The 19,811-nt window shown below is 47.8% G+C and overlaps 1 protein-coding gene across 2 annotated transcripts in view; it reads right to left on the reverse strand.

Annotated features, from left to right (window-relative positions):
* INTS8 (integrator complex subunit 8) overlaps positions 1-19,811 on the reverse strand; it is a 2,196,017-nt gene that overhangs the window by 1,909,972 nt on the left and 266,234 nt on the right. For both annotated transcript variants that reach the window (XM_069621379.1, XM_069621380.1), the window contains exon 4: positions 11,626-11,766. In XM_069621379.1, coding sequence (XP_069477480.1) covers positions 11,626-11,766 — 141 coding nt within the window. The remainder of the gene's footprint in view (positions 1-11,625; positions 11,767-19,811) is intronic.

Consider the following 19,811-nt stretch of genomic DNA (forward strand, 5'->3'; position numbering starts at 1 on the left):
TCCCGCTGTCGCGCCCCCGCCAGCCTGATTGCTTGATCATCTGCGGTTTCCGCTCGGCCCTCACCGCGGCCTCCTCAGCCTCTGGCCCGAACATCAACGCGCGATAGCCCGCCCTTCACCTTGGACTGGAGCTTGTGCTCCTAGCACATTGCGGTGAGTGCAGTCCATCTTGGCCAGGCTGAGACCCCTGCCTGCTGCGGAGGATCTTCACGCCTCTTACTCTCAGTCCAGTCGGATTTTTGCAGTGAGCCACCATCACTTATTCCCAGCTGACCCCTTGCGTGGCCTCCCCCGACCCCTCAGCTCCGACGTGGGCATCCGGTCCCGAGTGCCTCCTGTGACTCCCCAGTCTTTGTCATTACTGCCCGCCCTTCCTCACGACTGTGTGATCCTTGCTACTGTGGGCCTCTCATCGTCTGAATCCCAACTGCCCCTATCACTGCCTTTTCTACGCAGCTCCTGCCCTGTTCTCCAGTCTTCAACACCACTCGGAGCCTCTCCATACACAGTTCCAGCGCTCTCTCTGGACTCCTGGACCCATCGGATCCTCTTCCTACGCTGTTCCATTGCTTTCACTCTGGTGTTCTGTGCCCATCGGAGCCTCTTTCTGCACTGTTCCTGCGCTGGCACTCTGAACTGTTGAGCCAGTCTGAGCCTCCTCCTGCGCTCCTCACACACTGACAATCTGGTCTTCAGTCCCCTACGGAGCCCCTCCTCAGCCTGATCCAGTGCTGGCTCCCTGAACTTCAATGCCCATTGGTCCCTCCTCCTGCGCTGCTCCCGCGCTGACACACTGTTCTCTAGAACCCATCTAAGCCTCTTCCTGCACTCCTCCCGTGCTTGCACTCTGGTCTTCAATGGAACCTCTCCCTCCCCTGCTCCAGGGTAGACTCCCTAACCTCAGTGCCCTTCTGAGCCTCTTCCTGCACTCGCACTCTGGTCTTCAGTGCCCACCTTCTCTCCTCATATACTATCCCCCTCCCTCAGACTCTCAACCTGCCCCCCCTCCTAGGGCCGCAGCCTCCTTTTCACTACGAGCCCTAGTTACCCCTCTAAACTACCCACTCGCTAGTCATTTCCGCCTAGTGACCCACCTCTGCCGCTTCCTCCGAGTGCCCCACTTCATCTAATCCAACTCTACCTCACAGTACGCCCTCCTGTCCCCTCTCCTATCAGCCCTCATCTACCAGCTCTCTGGTCCTCACTGCTCTACTCCTTCCTATCCCCTGCCCCTCTATCTCACCTCCTTCCACTCCTCCCTGCTCTCCTAACCACCTCTTGATCCCTCTCCTTCCTTTCTCCCCAGTTATGCGTTTGACCAAATCCCTTCCCCACCCTCCTCTTTCCCCTCTCCCCCACCCTCCTCCCTCTCTCCCCCTCCCCTATCCTCTACTACTCTGCTTCTCCCTCATGTCCATTTCCCCTCTCTAATCCCCCCCTTCCTTTACTACACCTATCCTCTCTCACCGCCCCAACCTTCTCTATCCCCCCCCCCCCCATTGTCCAACCCTCCTGTCTCATCAACGTTGCTCTCTGGAATGCTAGATCCCTCTGCAATAAGACCACAGCAGTTCTTGACATGTTCCTCCGTCTCAACCTTCATTTCCTCTGCCTCGCTGAAACCTGGATCCCTTCTCGCAACACTTCTGTCCCTGCTTCCCTAACCACCTCCTCATCCTCCTGCTCTCATATCTCTCGTGCTACTGGTCGTGGCAGAGGTATTGGCCTCCTCTTCAACCCCAAATACCACTCCTCCCCTCTCCTCCATCCCTTCCTTCTTTCACCTCGTTTGAGTTTCTCTACAAATCCTTCTCTCCTCACCCCATCTCCTTTCTAATCACATATCGCCCACCTGGCCCTCTCTCTGCCTTCTCTGATGACCTCGATCACCTCCTCTCTCTCATCTCTCGCTCTCCCTCCCCCCTTCCCGTTCTTGGCGACTTCAATCTTCACCTCCCTCCTCTCCCGCAATCCTCTCCCCTTTCGTCTATCCTCGACTCCTACCTTCTTTCCCCTCTTCTTTCATCTCCTACCCACTCCTCTGGCTCCACTCTTGACCTCATCTTTAATTCTTCCTACCCCTCGTCTACTGTCTTTACACTTCCTCTCCATCTCTCTGATCATGCTTTACTCTACTTCTCACTCCCCCCTTCCCCTTCATTCTCCCCATGCCTTCCCCTTCTATTTTCTGACGTTGCGATCTTCGTAACTTTGATCCCTCCCTCTTTCTTGAAACTTGCTCCTCTTCTCTCCCCTCTCTCCATGACTTCTCTTCACTATCTGCCAATGACGCACTTTCTACTCTCTCCTCTTCCATCTCCTCCTCTCTTGATCTACTCCACGCCATTTCCTTCTTCCGTCCATCCCGGAAACCCTCTCAACCTTGGCTCTCCCCCTCAACTCCTCTCCATGCGACGTCTCCTTTGACGTCGAGAGACTCTGGCTCAAATCTCCTTCACTTTCCAACAAATCCTCCTACTTCTCTTACCACTCCCTCTGTCGCCTGCCTCTCCTCAGCTAAACGCTCCTACTACTCTAACCTTCTTCATTCCCAAGCCTCCCACCCCTGCCGCATCTTCCAAACTCTCTCTAATCTTCTCTCTCCCCCAACCCCACCCCCCCCCCCCCGATTCCCTCAACCTCGTCCCCCCCTCTCTCCTTCTGACTTCGCAAACTTCTTCTCCTCCAAGATTCTTGCTCTTTGGAAAAAAATCATTTCCTCCCCTCCCTCCTTACCCTCTACTTGCATGACTGTATTCTCCCCAGTTTCCCCTTCTGAAGTTTCTATCCTCTCCAAAACCCACCACTCCTCTGCTCCATCTGACCCTGTTCCCTCCCTTCTTATACCTAAAATCTACCCTCTTCTTATGCCCTACCTAACCTTCTTCAACACCTGCCTTTCCTCGGCCACCTGCTTTCAAGCATGCCACTATCATTCTGATTCTGAAGAAACCTTCTGCTGATCCTCTGCTCACCTCTAACTTCCGGCCTATCTCTCTTCTCCCATTCCTCTCTAAACTTCTTGAGCGCCTTGCCTACTCGCAGCTCTCCACCTTCGTCACTTATCTCTCTCTCTCCTTCCCCCTTCTCAATCTGGCTTTCGCCGCAAACACTCTCCTGAAACCGCCCTCACTTACATCCTTAATTCCCTCCTCTCTGCCCGTCACGCTAAGCAATTCTCGGTCCTTATTCTTCTTGATCTCTCTGCTGCCTTCGACACTGTTGATCACCCCCTTCTTCTCAACACTCTCTCCTCCTTTGGTTTCAAAGGTTCTCTACTCAACTGGCTATCCTCTTACCTCTCTTCCTGCTCCTTTACTGTTTCCTGGGGAGGCCGCTATTCTCCCACCCACCCTCTCGAATACAGAGTTCTCCAAGGCTCAGTGCTTGGTCGTTTCCTATTCTCTCTTTACACCTCCCTTCTTGCCCCTGTTATCTCCTCATTTGGCATTTCCCACAATTTCTATGCTGATGACACGCAGCTCTTTCTTTCCTTTTCTTCCTTCTCTCCTGATCTCCACCTTAAACTTTCCTCTCGTCTTACTGCTATTAAAAACTGGATGTCTTCTCGCTTTCTTTCTCTTAACCCTGACAAAACTTAAGTAGTTTTCTTCCCTTCCAACTCCCTTCCCCCTCTCTCTCCTCCTCCTTTCATCCATTTTCCTCCCTCTAATCTTACTTTCTCCCCCCCACGCTCGCAACGTAGGCTTTCACTTGACTCTTCTCACTTTTTCCCCCATCACATCTCACTCACCTCTCACGCCTGTCGCTACCACCTCTATAATATTTGCAAAGTTCGCTCCTTCCTTACATTCCATGCTACTAAACTTTTAATCTCCTCCCTTATCTTCTCTCGCCTCTTCTACTGCTCCTCCTTACTTTTTGGTCTTCCTGTTTCACATCTTGCCCCCCTCAAATCTATCACTCTGCCATCCATACTCTCTGTCTCCTCTCCCCACGAGACTCCATCTCCGCTTCCCTATCCTCCATTGGCTGGCTCCCATTTCACTCTAAACTTAAATTTCATTTTCTCTGCCTAATCTTTAAATCTCTCCACGATCTTGCTCCCCCTTATTTTTCTTCCCTTCTCTCTTTCTACGCTCCCTCTCGTTCCCTTCGTTCTGCTGACCACTTCCTCCTCACTGTTCCTCCCTCCCCTTGTGCCTCCTCCCGTTTCCGATCCTTCCAACGCCTGGCCCCCCTCCACTGGAACTCCTTACCCCTCGCAATCTGCTCTATTCCTACCTTTTTCCTATTTCCGCATGTCTCTTAAGTCTCTCCTTCTCCATTCCCCGCCATGATCCCCTCCCCCTTTTCTTGCTCCCCTTCTCCCACCTTTTCCCTCTTCCCTCCTTAAGCCTCTCTCTCCATTTCCCCCATCCCATCCCCACCCCTTCCTTTCGGTCCTCCTCCCACCCTCCCTCCTCCACATAGATCTATTCCACTTCTCTCCCCTTCCCTCTTTCGAATTGCTCTACATACTGTTTTGCTGACTGATTCAAGTTAGTAATGCTTCTATTGTTACTGAAATGATGATGTTATTTGCATCCTGTTATATGTGCAGCGCTTTGGTCTAAAGCATTATATAAGCCTAATAAATACAAATACAAATGAAATGATGGGGGAAGATGCAGCTAAGGAGTCGACTAGCTATAAGCGGCGTTGGCAAATAACACTGGGGGCAGTGATCCCAGATTCAGACTAGGAAAATCTGTGGAAAACAATTCCCAAACGCACTAGATCAATACAGAATAGAAAGTTTTGGTACAAACTAACGGTGCAATGGCATTATACTCCGGGTCGTTTGCGGAAAATGAAACTATCATTTTCGGATAAATGTTGGAGGGATTGCGTCGGGTAGGGACCTGGGAACATATAGTGGAGCTACCCAGTGTTGACTCACTACCGGGAAGTAGTGAATACAAATATGAATGAGATGTTTCCCTCACATACATCAAGATCTCAACGTTCAAGTCTTCTATCAATGTTAATGTTAAAGGACATTTGTACTGCGCACTATCACCACCGGAGTGGTCCCCTGGCGCTCTGAAAGAGGGGGGAGGGGTTGAGTTAGTGGGAGGAAGCAGGAAAAGTGCAAGAGAGCAGTGATGTGCTGTTGGCGGACTCAGCTCGGTGGGTCCGTTGGCTGGGCCTGGGGTGTTTGCGGCCGGTAGTCGTGTACTGTTGTGCAAGATTATATGGGTTTTTGTTTTGCTGCAATGTAGTGAAGTTTGTGCAGTCTTTTGTGCTGTAGGTTTTGGTTGTGTTTGGTTTGGAGTTTGAGAGGTGTATGCAGAAAGGGAAATTGTTAGTAGGGTTGGTTAGTTTGCATTTCGATCCCGAATTGAGGCGCTAGGTCCATGCAGTCTCGTCCGATGCAGCCCTGTCCCGGATCTGGGTCCGACTGGCATACAAGGTTCCTTACTCCTCTGGCCCCCACCTCTAACAAGCTCTCTCATAGCTCCCCTAGTCCTCCCTTCATACTCCTGTGGCCAGTGCATCTGCCAATGTCAACCTCTCAGGTAGTGTGGCGATTGCCAATATCTCGACAATTCCACACCACTGTGGTACCTGGTGGTAACTAAGGGGCGGGAGAAAGTGTTGGTGGGATTGTCTGGGGTGGTTGACTCAGTCTGCTTGCGTGCCACCTGTGTTCCAGTCTATCTGGTGTCACCCGTCCAGGTGCTGTGGGAGAAACCCTCTCGGGTCGGGGATGTCCGTGTCCTTTCCGGTTTAGTCATCCTTTTTCCGGTTTTGGTTTCCAGGTTTAGTCTGTGGTGTTGAAGAGCCAGGTTTTTAGTGATTTCCTGAATTTTAGGTGATCTTCAGTGTTTATTATTTCCTTTGGGATGTTGTTTCAGGTTTTTGCGGCTAAGTGGTAGAAGGAGGTGCCTCCAAGTTTTTTCTTAAGGTATGGTTTCAGTTCCAGGCGGATTTCGTTGCTTGATCAGAGGGGTCTCGTTGGTTTATAGACTGTTATTTTCTTTTGTAAGAATTCTGCTCCTTGTCCGCTGATTGCCCTGTGCGTTATGCACATTGTTTTGAAGGTGATGCAATGTTTTACTGGGAGCCAGTGTAGTGTTTTTAGGGCTGGAGTGATGTGGTCTCTTCTGGATAGTTTGAGGAGTAGTCTTGCTGCTGCATTTTGGATCCGTTGCAGTTTCTTCAGGAGGTATTCTGGTATTCCGAGGTAGAGGCTGTTTGCATAGTCGATTTTTGACATGATTAGGGTGACGATAGTGAGTGTTTTGTGCGTGAAGGAGAGGAAGGGTAGAATTCTTCTTGCCGTGTGGAGGAGGAAAAAACATTTCTTCACTGTTGCATTTATTTGTGGTTCAAGGGTTAGGGTGTTGTCCAATAGGACTCCCAGATGTTTTACTACCTCCAATGGTGTTGGTGCGTTTCCCATTTCTGTAGGCCATGGGATGGGGGTTTCGTTCTCTTTGTCTTTGGATACGATCATGATTTCGGTCTTTCCTGGGTTGATTTTCAGGTTGTTGGCATCCATCCAATTGATGACTTCTTTTAGACAGTCGGTTAGGGTTGAATGGTCGGCATCGGTGTCTTTGATTTTGTAGATGATCTGAGTGTCATCTGCGTAGTTGTAACATGTAATGTTGTATTTTTTTAAGATTCTGATGACCGGAGTCTGATAGATGTTGAAATATAGTGGAGATAGCGAAGATCCTTGTGGCACTCCACAGTCGTTAACTCGTGGAGTGGATTTGACAGGTTTTATCCATAAGGTTTCTGTTCTGTCTGCTAGGAATGATTTGGTCCAGCGTAGTGCTGTGTCTGTTATGCCTGTCTTCTAGTCTTTTGGTCATGGTGTCGTGGCTAACTGTGTCAAAGGCTGCGGAGAGGTCGAGCAGAATAAGGGCTGAGGTAGTGTTTGAGTCTGCGTTAGTTTTGAGGTCGTCCCAGGTGGATAGTAGTGCTGTTTCCGTTCCTCTCGCCAGTCATAAACCGATTTGAGCTTGGTCCAGCAGGTGGTGTTTTTCTACGTGTTCTTGGGTTAGCTTATATACGTAGGTTTCTAGAAGTTTTGCTGGGTAGGGGATGTTAGAGATCGGCCTGTAGTTGGAAAGGTCATCTACCTCACCACTTGCGTTTTTCAAGAGTGGCTTGATGTATGCTGATTTGAAGATCTTCGGTACAGTCCCTGTCGATAGTGATAGATTTAGCAGGTTTCTGTAGTGTTCTGCTGGTGATCCTTGCGTGAGGATTGATTTGTAGATGTCTGGGGGACAGGGGTCCATGGGTGATCCCGCTTTCTTGCTTCGTTTTACCAGCATTGCTAATGCCTCTGCTGATATTTCAGGAAAGCTTTGGAGTTTGTGCTGTGGTTCCGTGTTAGGTTAGTTGGGTTGTATGTTGTGGTTGGTTGGTCGCTTTTGTATGGTTTGTCGGATGTCATTGATTTTTTTTTTTAAGTGGTCTGCTAGGTCGTTGCATAGTTTTTCTGAGGGGGTTAGGGTGAATTTGCAGCCTGGCGGGTTTCTCATTTCTTAAATGATGCTAAACATTTCTTTTTGTGTGTTGGTGGCATTGTTGATTCTGTCATTGTAATGTCTTCTCTTTGCCTTTTGAATTTCCTTGTATGCACGGTTTTGTTTCTGTACAATGTTTTTTTCCCTGGGTTGTATTCTTTCCTCCATTCCAATTCCATCTTTTTGTTTTCCTTTTTCATGTCATTTAGTAGTGGGGTGAACCATTTTGCCATTGCTCTTTTTTTGGATGGGGTGAATGGTTTTTCTGGGGCAATCTTGTCTATTGCATCTCCGATCCATTTGTGCAGTATCTCTGCTTTCCCGTCTAGGTCAGCTGAGGGTTTTGTTAATTCCAGTTGTTCGAATAGGTTGCTTTCTTTGACGGGTTTCCAGTTTCTTTTGGTGGTGGTTGTGTGTTTCGGATGTTGTATGTAGGCTTGGGTAGGCAGGGTGATCACGAATGGGATGATGAGATGGTCGCTCCACAGTATTTGTATCGGAGGTGCCGTGGTGATGAGTTTTTCTTTGGTGAAAATTGCATCTAGGGTGTGTCCTGCCGAGTGCGTTGCTCCTTTGACTAGTTGTTGTAGTTCCATGATGCGGAGTGGTTTGTTTAATGAGTTTCGGGAGTTGGCGTGGCTGTCTTCAAACCAGATGTTGAAGTCGCCCAGGATGATTAGGTGTTCTTGGTTGATGGCTAAATTGGTGATGGCTTCTATGAAGTTATTGACAAATGTTGCATCATATGTCGGCAGTCTGTATTCCAGGATGAATGTGATGTTGGTTTTTGGGCTCGCTGTTAGGTGTATTACCATGGTTTCGCAGTTGAGGATGTTGAGTGGTTTGTCAGTTTTTATTTTCAGGTGTTCTTTGAATGCTATAGCGATGCCTCCTCCTTTTTTGTCATTTCTGTTTATTTGTAAGCATTTGAAGTCGGTCGGAAGGCAGCTTTGGAGTGTCACTTTGTAGTTGTCGTCCAGCCATGTTTCTGTGATGAACAGGATGTCAATTCCGTTGTCGTTGAGTAGGTCGAAGATCTCTGTCGAGTGTTTTGACATGGATCTTGCGTTTATTAGATTGCAGTGAAGTTTGGAGGTGTTGTTTGGTTTGGTCTTTGTCGAGGTCGTCTTCTGCTCAGTGTTGAGGTTTCCTTCCTGGTCGGTCACTTGTTGGGCTGTGGGATTCAGGGTGTCAGCGTCTTCGAAGAGTTCTTCCAGGTTCTGTCTTGGGGTTTTGTGTTTTTATCGGGTTAGTCTTCCGGGGGTTGTGGTTGTTGATTGGAAGTTCCTCTTCCTTTGGTGATGTAGGGGGTTATTGTGTCGGTCGTCTGTTTGTGGTTTGTGTTGGTCATCCTTCTTCTACTTGCTTGTGTTGGATTGTTAGGTGCTGCTGTATCTAATGTTGGGTTGGATTGCCGTGGTGGCCAGTTGTCTGCGAGGTATGGAGTTAGGTAGAGGGATTTTTTTCTTCTCTCAGAGTTGCTTCGGTTTGTGTTCCTGTCTGAGGGGGTCCAGTCTAAGGTTGTTGTTCTAAGTTGATGTTCCGGAATGTTTGTTCTTTCATCTCTATGTCTTTTCCTTGGAATGGGTCGTTTGCGCGGCATTGTAAGATTGAGAGTTGTTTAAGTTGTTTAGTCTTTGTTTGGTGACGTCTAGTTGGTCCTGTTTTGGTCTGGTTGTCTAGTGGTCTTATGGTGTAGTGGCGGGTGAGGGGGTGTCCGCTACTAGTTTGGGCTCCCCCTGTAGGTGGTATTCCAGCTGGAGATGGTGACTCGTTCAGTCGCTGTCCTAGGGGGGGTAAGGGTTATTAAGTTGGGTGTTATCGGTGGCTCTTTTTTTCTGTCCGTCTCCCTGAGCTACGGTTCACTGTGGTGAGCCGGCTGTGTGGGTTGGGGAGGGTGGCTTGGACGGGCGCAGCTTGGGCTTTCTCCTTGTGATGCAAGAGGCCGTAGTCAGAGTGACCCACCACCGCAATTCACTGGTGGCTTCTGTCTCGCTTGAGAGTTAGCTAAATTTGCGAGTGAGCTAGATTTGAGAGTGAACTAAATTTGAGATACCTGTACAGGGGAGAGAGGCCCATCGTTGCGGTTTGGAGATCACACAATGCAATTTGGGCACAGAGACCCTGCTAAGTTTGAGACACCTGTATAGTGGGAGAGGTCTATCAATGCAGTTTGGGCACAGAGGCCCTGCTATCAGTGCAGTTTAGAGATCACACAGTGCAGTTTGGGCATAGAGACCCTGCTATCAATGCAGTTTGGGGATCACAGTGCAATTTGGGCACAGAGGCCCTGCTATCAATGCAGTTTGGAGATCACACAATGGAATATGGGCCCTGCTATCAATGCAGTTTGGAGATCACACAATGCAGTTTGGGCACAGAGGCCCTGCTATCAATGAAGTTTGGGGATCACACAGTGCAATTTGGGCACAGAGGCCCTGCTATCAATGCAGTTTGGGGCAACAGTGGGTGATCACATTGACAAATGTTGGTTTTGCCTAGTGGTCAGGTATCTAGGGTCAAGCTGTACCTCTCCCCAACCCAAGCCACCCTACCTTACTGGTCCTTGTAGTTGCTGGTTGACGGCTGGCCACTGGCTTCCCCTGCGGACACCTGCTGACACTTCCTGGAGCCGCCTCTGTTGGAGCCGCCCTTGGCCTTGGGCCCTTAGCCGCAGGGCTGCACGGGCAGAGGGCTGCCCTGGGAGGACCAGTGATAGAGGGTGAGAGGACCAATGAGAGCTGGGGGGGCGGGTCGGGAGGCAGGAGGGACGGGGAAACAGGAAGAGGGTGCGGGGTGGGAATCGGGCTGCAAAGGGGTTGTTTAAGGGCCTTGGGGCGTGCACAAATTTACTAAAATGGCCTCACAAACGGGGGCAACACTCACCGTGCTCTGGGACAATGGTAGAAAAGGATCTAGGGCGGCAACCAAAGTCAACCCAGAATGCCTATGTAATGCTGCAACTGGCAGCTCTACTAGCAATTGCTCAAAAGTGGAAAGTGACAGAGCACCCCTCATATTACGGAATGGTTCTCCAAGTGTTGAACTTTTTAGCGATGGAAAGGATGACGTACTCCTTACAATGGGAACATACTGCATTCTCCGAAGACTGGAAAGAGGTCCTTGACTTTCTGCATAAAGACTGTAATGTTACGTATTGCCCTCAGAAACTGCAAATATTGTGTACTGCTTGAATTTGTAACAATTGCATGAATACGTCTAGTGGCTCATTTGTCACGGGGAATTTGGTAGGTCTGCAAAATGGGCGGGGGGGACAGGGGGTACCAGTTTGAAGAGATGAATGGTGAGGTGGGTTTTAACATGTATTTGAGGAATGCAAATAAAAATAAATGTTAAAAGAAACCAATGTGATGTGCTTCCGAACAATCATGGGCTTGGCTTTACAGGACCCTCCAAGCTAAATGGAATACTGCACGGCCCTCCCACATGACACCTGGGTGCTTTCAATCACACTTAATGGTTCCAAAACCGCAGACTCAGTAGCCACATGGTAGTTATTCTGGTAACTCAAGAGGCTAAACCAGCCTTCATGATCTAATGCGCGTCATGTAGATAGGAGTATCTGGAGGCTTGGTCGCTGACTTATTTCATATTCGCACAGCCTTATGGGCAGGCGTGTGCTTGCCAACCAATCAGTGTTTAATCCACACCATCACCCCTTAACATGACTGCATTTCCGACATTGCCACAGAGATTTCTGCTGTTCTGCACCATCGAGGCTCCTGCACATCCACTGAACAAAAGTAAAATGCCACCAACTTCCACACATTCCATGAAAAATACATATTTAAGAAAGCAAAATACATAATTAGCTCTTCTGGTTGAAAATCGAGGCCTGGCTACAAGCGCTGTTTAAAAAAACAATCCCTGTTAGGGTGGATACCTTTCAATTCCACCAAGTTTCAGGGACAGTCAACAGAGAACAAGCAAATACATTCTATTTTGTGGGTTAGATGTCCAAGAAGTCTTGCACTCCCCGCATTCATATCACCAATACAAGCCAGGATAGTTTACACATACAAATATATATATTTTAAAGTACTCATATTTGACCTCTTTGGAAGTCTTGCACAACAATGTCAGTTTAAAAAAATACATGAAAATAAAATAGTACCATCTGTTGTAGAGTATTATAGCCATTGCAGTGGTTGGCGGCAGGCTTCTTAGATCCATATCCACATGTTTCGTGCCAGGAGGAACTTTGCTTACACACAGTAGTTCATTTAGAAGCATGTTTAACACGGGAACGGAAAGGCTGAAAATATAAGGCAACATTGTGAACTATTCAAAGATTTATGAACTGTTGATTTCAATAGTGATTTATTTACAGCCTCATTTAAATGCTGTAATAATCGCTGTCAATATTATTGCCACCTCAAAGTACCAAATTCATGGACATCGGAAGGTTATAGCACTGCCTTGGCCTGAACAGGTTTCAATCTCATATCCCATGTTCCTGAGGCTGGGCATTTTACCTGTGAGCTATCAGCTGAATACATTTGTGCAGATGAAAATATCAGTATGTACACAAACAGATGTATTTGCACCAAGAGTCTCCTTAGCTGCAAAATGTTTTTGTAAAGTGCTCCTGGTGGGTCAAACACAAATCATTATATATTCTCCACGAGTTATGTAAACATCAGTTACTCGTGTTTTGGCTTGCACCCAGCTTGTCAATGTCCATCAAGGTCAGGTTTACATCACCACCCTAAGAGGCATATAACAGAAGGACGATTTCACTCATTTGACTACCACTTGAACAATTTTCAGTATCTCTAGCCCACCATTAATATTAAAATGTCTGTCACCTATTATCAGCACATTGATCGATTTTACAGATGTAGTATGACATTTTCAGCTACTACTGAAACTTAAATTTTGGCAAAAATATTGACAGCAATCACAGCATAAAAGTGCAACAATAAATCAAATTCAAGTATAAGCCCTGAATGTGATACAGAATAATAAGCAAAGTAACATTGTTACAACCCTATCATATTTTATCCGGAATGAGGTATTAAATACACATTATGAAATATGACAAAAATGTATCAAACAGATTTACTGAGAGATAAAACTGTAAATATAAATAACAGTCAACATGTGATTCTCCTAGATAAATGCCCAACACTAATCAATCACAAGAGATACAGAAGATCATTAATAAACATTGGGATGTTTGATCTCTTGATCCCAAGATAAATTCAGTTGTTGAAAAGTACCGCAAGATTGTTTTTAGTCTTCCCCATTTGAAAGATATTCTGGGTTACAGCTACTATGAGACACGCAACTAATTTGAATCAAGATGCGGTTGGAATTCAGAGAGAAAGCTCTTATTTTTGTGGACAGTGTTCAATCTGTACATTTGGAATAAACAGATCTTTCACTGCTCCATGTTTGAAACATAACAAGTTAAACATTACTCAATTCATGAATTGTAATAGTGATTTTTGTGTTCAAATTTTGATGTGTTCTTGTGTCTAACAAAATATTGGTTCCAAAATCGGAAAAGGAAAGATGCGACTTCAAGTACATGTAAAGGCAATCAAGAAAGGCAATGAAAGATACACAATGGCAATACATTTCCAGGAATCCCATATTGCAAGTGATCTTCTGAAATATGTAGTCTTACAAATAAAAGAATCCAAATCACGAGGTGTTAGAAAGGAAATTAAGAACTGCGCCAAGCAGAACCTAGGATAATTATGAGAATGAATTCCCTGTTCTAAGTGGTCACAATATCTAATAGGAGCAGCATCTTTTTCTTTGAATGGATGAACCCTTGACTGAGAAAAGGAAGGTTTTGACTCTTTAGAATTGTCACAATTTATGAGACGGATAAAATGCCAACATGTGTGGGTGCGTGTATATAAATATATAAGAAAATAAAGGAGTTGCCAAAATAATCCAATTTACACGTTTCCTCTTTTTTGGTTCCCCATTTGCATTTTTCTGAGTTTTCTCCCTTTGATACATTGTGTCAATAGTTCTATGTTTTTATTAACTGTAATGGTGATGTGTATTATACATTTATTATGGATTAATTGGATATGTGCCCGACTCCTTAGTCACTGCTATACACTTCTTCAGATGTGATATTTTATTTAAATTTTTTAAATTTAATGAAATGAAACAATTTTTATATGGATATGTATTCTATCCTGTGCGTATGATCACTAAAGAGGTTTCATGCATTCATTCTTTTCATATTGTGGATTTAGTATATGAATTACTATCAATGCACTATATAAAAAATATATCTTCGTCTTATGACAACATTCATACGTTTCCAATAAGGGTTTTAATCAAGGTACCATAGATACTGTCTAAATGCATTATGAATTAATTTTGAAAAAGCCTTTGTGGTAAGTCAAGACGGAAAGAAAGACATGTTTGCAACACAGTATTTTTATTAAGGAAAGAATGCCTCTTCTAATCCTACTTTTACGATGAGTTCCCTATTCTTCAAAGAAAACAACAAACATGTGCTTGTCAGGATGTCTTACAAAAACTCTGACCTCTATCCAGACCTAAGCTATCCTTACATCGGACCTACCACTATTACAAAAATAAACTAGGAAAGGATTACCTTTACCCTATGTTAGTGGTGGAAGGTTTTTTGACCCCCACCCAAAGAGTTCAGTGCTTTCTCAGGCCCCAGGCTTGCTGTTGTAGTACAAATGTCTTAGTCTTACTCATTTCATAGTGGTATTTGGTATGGGCTCCCACCAAACGTGATTCTTTCTCCCAGACAAGTGAGCTTGTTGGAAACAACGGGTTTGGTCTGTAATCGCGTAACGGAAAATGTCTTTCACCCCAGCTCGTGTTAACTTGTGCCTCACCACATTTCAGGCGTTTCTGTTGCTCACTCTTGCTTGGGTTGTGGGACCTCTTACTCCCACATGGGGTATCTTTTGTCTTAGTCCAGCTTGGGGTCCCAGGCTTTTTAACCCCTTTTCGATGATCAGTCTTCTCACCCCCTCATGGGATATCTTGATGCTCAGCCTAGCGTGAGCTATGGGCTTCTCAGCCTTGCTTCAATTGTCGGTTTCCTGACCCAGTTGTGGGTTATTTGCATTCTCAGCCCAGCATGGGCTACAGTGTTGCCTCACTGCCCGCCACAGATTCCTCGACCTGTGCTGTTTACCTGCTTTCCGACTGAAGTGCTTGTTGGGGGAGGCAGTCTCTATGGCTAGCGTGGTTCCACACCTGACTTCCCTCTGGTCTTTGCGGCTGTTCTCTTTCATTGGTTCCTCCAGTCTTGGAACAACAGAACTTTGGTGTTAGTTAGGGAGGATGCCCGTACGCCGCTTTGCTTTGTTTCTCCTCAGCAGCTTCAAGTTCCTTGTCTTCCTGAAAGTGACAGCATTATGCGGACTTTACTTTTTCTCCGCCCACCACGCCGTCAGCATGGCTCTGCCACCACGCTTCTGCTGAGAGGGAGACATTCCCTCCCCAGTGCCGCCACGCAGGCCAGCCTCACACTCTCCAGTAGGCTCTCTCCTCTTGGGTCTGTGTACCTTTATTTTCCTCCCAGGAACTAGATGGGAGTATCCATTGGTTCCACACTCTTCATGTACGGGTGTCACCAAATACAGGTCCGTAACCAAGCAATCCATTTTTAAACAGGCCGGTACATTACAGCCCTTTTCAACTCCCATGTAACCAACAAACACTTGCTATTCTGTGTTAAAAGGAGGTTTAGTAAAACCCTTACTTGGGGATTCCTTTTCCCCTAATGGAGGAGGGTGTGTTGGGGGGGGGAATCACCCCCAGCGGGATCCCAATTGCCAGGTTCCCTAGCGGGTGGGTCCCCCCTGGGGAGAAGGGGAGAATTCCCTGGATTCACCACACCATTTAGGTAATATGTACATTGGTGTTCAGGTTGCTAGCTTGTGCTGTGTGTGATGAATCCTGCAGTCATTACAGAATCCTAAAGTCTCCTCCCATATGGCCAGGGAAAGGCAGCAGCTACCTGATCCTAACCCTGAGAGTGATGTTAGAAGGATCACATAGAAGGAGAAGGCTATTAAGGGAATGTGGCGATTCCTTCAGGAGAAATTCGGTAATCATCCTCTTCTGAGGATGAGGTTTCCCTAATGCCCGACTATCTAATGGCATGTTGTAACAGTAGGACCTCCCCTCCCAGACTTAAGCAAGGTGTCCAACATGGGAACCTTTTTTGTAGACATGAAAATGATGTATATAAGGAACATGAGTTAATACAACTTGTTGTGGTGGTTATAGGTCTCCAGTGTGTTTGTATTATAAAGCTAAGAGAAATTACTTTCTTCACATCTTCCCTTAAAAGTAATTCTTATAAGCAGAATAGATGTGATTATGTTAAAACTAGGATATCTGAACATAAATCGGAAATCCGCTGCAAATATGTTGCAGCACCAATGGTGAGCCATTACATGGAATACCAACATTCTGCAAATGATTTATTCTAGTGAAAGGTGTACCCAACGTACAGAGAAGACTGCCCGAAAAAGAAATCCGATGGATCCTTAGATTGGACACTTACAACCATGGTCTGAATGAGGATTTTTTACCTTCTACATAGAGCTATTTTTTCCATGAAAAACAGTAAGTGAGCATGGTGCCATGACACCTCTCGCTCAAACCTCCTTGCAATGACAATCTGTGCTGGTCCACATTCAACGAACATGCAGAGGCATTTGAGTTTAACAAGAGTTAAGGACCCTACGGATCATGTATTTGCAACCACGGGTTATGTGGGATGAGGCAGGATCGTCAGTCCTGCTATATCTAGCCTAGCTGTATAACATCCCACTACAGGGCAATAACAGTATAAGGGGTGTAGATATTGCTTCGGTTTTCCTTTTTTATTTCCCCCATTCACAACTTGCTTTTGCCTCCAGGACGCATTCATAACTCATAATTTAATTACACCTGCCACAGACATACATTTCCCGGATGGGCCATCAGGCGGCTCTTTCTGTTGAATTCGTAGCTAGTACCGGTTACAAGGACATGATGACACATGCAGGTCTTAACTCACTGGCTCAATCCAATTGTAACGCTCACCTGGTATCCACGGGGACGACACTCAGCCTATTCTGACCTCTTTTTACCTCGAACCCTTCCCTGGAGTCTACTCGACTGGAGACTGGGCCTGAAACACAGGATTGGTAGAGTTTAACTTCCTATTGTCTCTGTGTGCTTGAACCCCCTTCTTCCCCGGGGTCCAACCCTTCCCTTTGATCCACAGCTCACCTTGTTTTCTTGGAAAGTGTGCTCTCCGTCCTGCTTTCAGCGCAGGGGCGCGTTGATTGATGCGGGCTTGTTGCTGCCTAGTTACTTCACTGGCAAGAGTCCGACAGGTAAGTATAATGAGTCTTTTGAACAGTTCTCTAACTTCTTTCCTTTCCTTAGATGATGGCCGGCGTCCGGGGATAGCGGCGCGCTGCTGAGATGAGTAGCGCTGAAGGTGAGTGAAAGCGCGATGCAACCTTTTCGTATTTATATTGAACCGAGTTCCTTTTCTATGTCTTTGAGGTGCCGCAACGTTTTCAGCGTGGATGCCGGTTATGAAGAAGAAATGCAGTGAGTAAGCGCGGTATGCGGTGCCTCTAGATGTTTCCACGCTAAACTGGAATGTCTTTTCTCTCTTGCAGATGGATGAGAAGTTCCGGAGACAGAGTTCCCCCAGAGCGGCTGGGAGTCAGGTAAGCGTTTGAAGCTCGTACAGTCTTTAAAAGTAAGCGAAGATTTGCTGAATGTTTACGAATGCCTTTTTTCTGTTCTTTTCCCTTTTCCTTAGGAAGCGGCGTGCCGGGATGGGAATGACACTGCCGAAGATGCCCGCAGAACAGAAGCAGCGATGAATGATGGGCAGAAGCGCCGCAAGGTAAGGCTGTTCCTAACGGTGTTCTTGTTCTTGCAGGAGCTGAGCACAGAAGAAAAATGCAGGCCTGCTGGAGACCGATCCGAACACGGTGAATGTCACGCTGCAGGTGCAGAAAATGCAAAGCATGTTTCTCAGCCTGGCCGTGGCTTAAATAGTCTCTGGGTATCCCAGGTGTCTCTGGGCTGAACCACACCCAAAAGACTAGACTGCACATGCAGTTCAGGGAACCGAAATATGTGGGGGCATCCATCTTGTCCCCATCAATGCACTACAAGTCCAATCCCCAATGTTATACTATGGGAGTGAGTCTGGTGCCACAAGCGCCAAGTCGGACTCCAAGTGGGTCTTTGGAGGGATGGAGAGGCCCTTGAGGGCCATGTCAGTGAACGTGGCCTGGCTCCAGTCTGACATCTTGGAGGGCTGGGGACATGAGGGGCAGGAATCATGACACCAATTGACCATCGGCTTCACGCCAACACAGGACTCCCTACGCACGATACTACAGATGGGGTCATTACGACTACGACATGCTTACGCATGCACGTTCCATCTGGTGGGACCTATGAAATCTAGCCGCATCCATGAAAACGCAGCTTGTGTTGCTGTAAGTCCTTCAGAAGCCGGCACGGATGCACCCAACTAGACGAGACTCACAGGTTAAGATGTTGGGGGGAGCGAGGCAATAACCCTCGCTTCACATTAGATCTCTATTACAGAATCCAATATCAGGACGCATCCCTCCATGATATGCCTTCTTTATTCCTAGATGAATAATCACAAGATATGAGCGAGGAGCACGCTATGCTCCCAACTCGGCAGTCCTTCCTCCGTTTTTCATCACAGTGTGCATGCATTAAGAATGAGGACTCTGTACTGAGACATTCATGCCAAAGTCGGGTTGCCCCACAGTAATCCCATTGCCCATACTCCGCACAGGATGCATGACTACGGCATTGGGATGATCACCAAGACACAGATTATTGTTGCAGGGGTGCCCTTAACATCCGCCTGTCTTAAGTCTGTCACCTTAAATTAATGTACCTTCTTCTATTTATCTTCTATTTCTTCATAAAACAGCAGAGACCCTCCATTACTCACACGGGAGCCCTCCCAACCGCGGGATCCATTCCAACCACAACACAATACACAAAGGGGGTAATTCATAGAATTTAGCGCACAAGTGGCGCACGCGGCTGGCGCACAGAGTGCGCGTGCGACAGTCTGCGCCAGCCGCGTGTGCCAAAACCCATTTTGGCGCACAGCGTATTCATGGATTTATACATCCATAAGCAGCCGTGGCGCAGCGACCCTGCAGCAGTGCCAGTTACGCCACCAAACCGCCCAGTGCGCCAAAAACATCGCACAAATCCAGTACATGGAGCAAAGGCCAGTGGACCAGCATACAGCCCCCCAACCACGAAAACTCGTTTAAAACTCCCTGCGCACCCCTCGGAATACACGTAGCCCACTTGCGCCAGCGAAATAGCGTGTAAAACTCTGTGCGCACCGCTCAGAATACACGTACCCTGCTCGCGCCAGCGAAATCTCATGTAAAACTCCACGCGCAACCCCGGAATACACATACCATGCTCACGCCAGGCCAATCGTGTGTGAAACTCCATGCGCACCCCCAGAATGCACATACCCCGCTCGCGCCAGGCCAATCGCGCGTGAAACTCCACGCGCACCCCCGGAATACACGTACCCCGCTAGCGGCAGGCCAATCGCTTGTAAAACTTCACGCACACCCCTCCGAATACGTGTACCCCGCTCGCATCAGGTAAAATGTGTGGAAAAAGTCCCCCCTGTAGAGTGAGCTGCCTGTGGGGCATGGGGAGTGTAGATGGGCGGCCTGCGGGGCATGAGGAGGGTGGATGGTCTGCCTGCGGGGCATGAGGAGGGTGGATGGGCTGCCTGCAGGTCAGGGACTGGGGTGATGGGCTGCCTGCGGGTCATGGTGGATGGGCTGCCTGCGGGTCATGGACTGGGGTGATGGGCTTCCTGCGGGGCATGATCATGGTGGATGGGCTGCCTGCGGGGCATGGGGAGGGTGGATGGGCTGCCTGCGCGTATTCCGGGGGTGCGCGTGGACTTTCACAAGCGATTTGGCAGTGTGTGCCCTCCCGGGTGGGCCGCCCAGCAGGCAGCCCACACCACAGGGGACCACCCCATACCCTTGGCCATGCCCCGCAGGCAGCACATCACCCCATACCATGCCCCGCATGCAGCCCACACCACAGGGGACCACCCCACACCCCTGGCCATGCCCCGCAGGCAGACCATCACCCCTGAGCATGCCCCGCAGGCAGGCCACATGGCACCATGCACCTGGGACCCCCCGCCCCCCGACTCATGTCCCCCACCCCACCCACCATTGACGGGCACCTGCCAGCAGGCCCCGACTCATTACCCCTACCCAACACGTC

This window comes from Ambystoma mexicanum, chromosome 5q, assembly GCF_040938575.1.
Source record: "Ambystoma mexicanum isolate Mex_15411 chromosome 5q, UKY_AmexF1_1, whole genome shotgun sequence".
NCBI lineage: Eukaryota > Metazoa > Chordata > Amphibia > Caudata > Ambystomatidae > Ambystoma > Ambystoma mexicanum.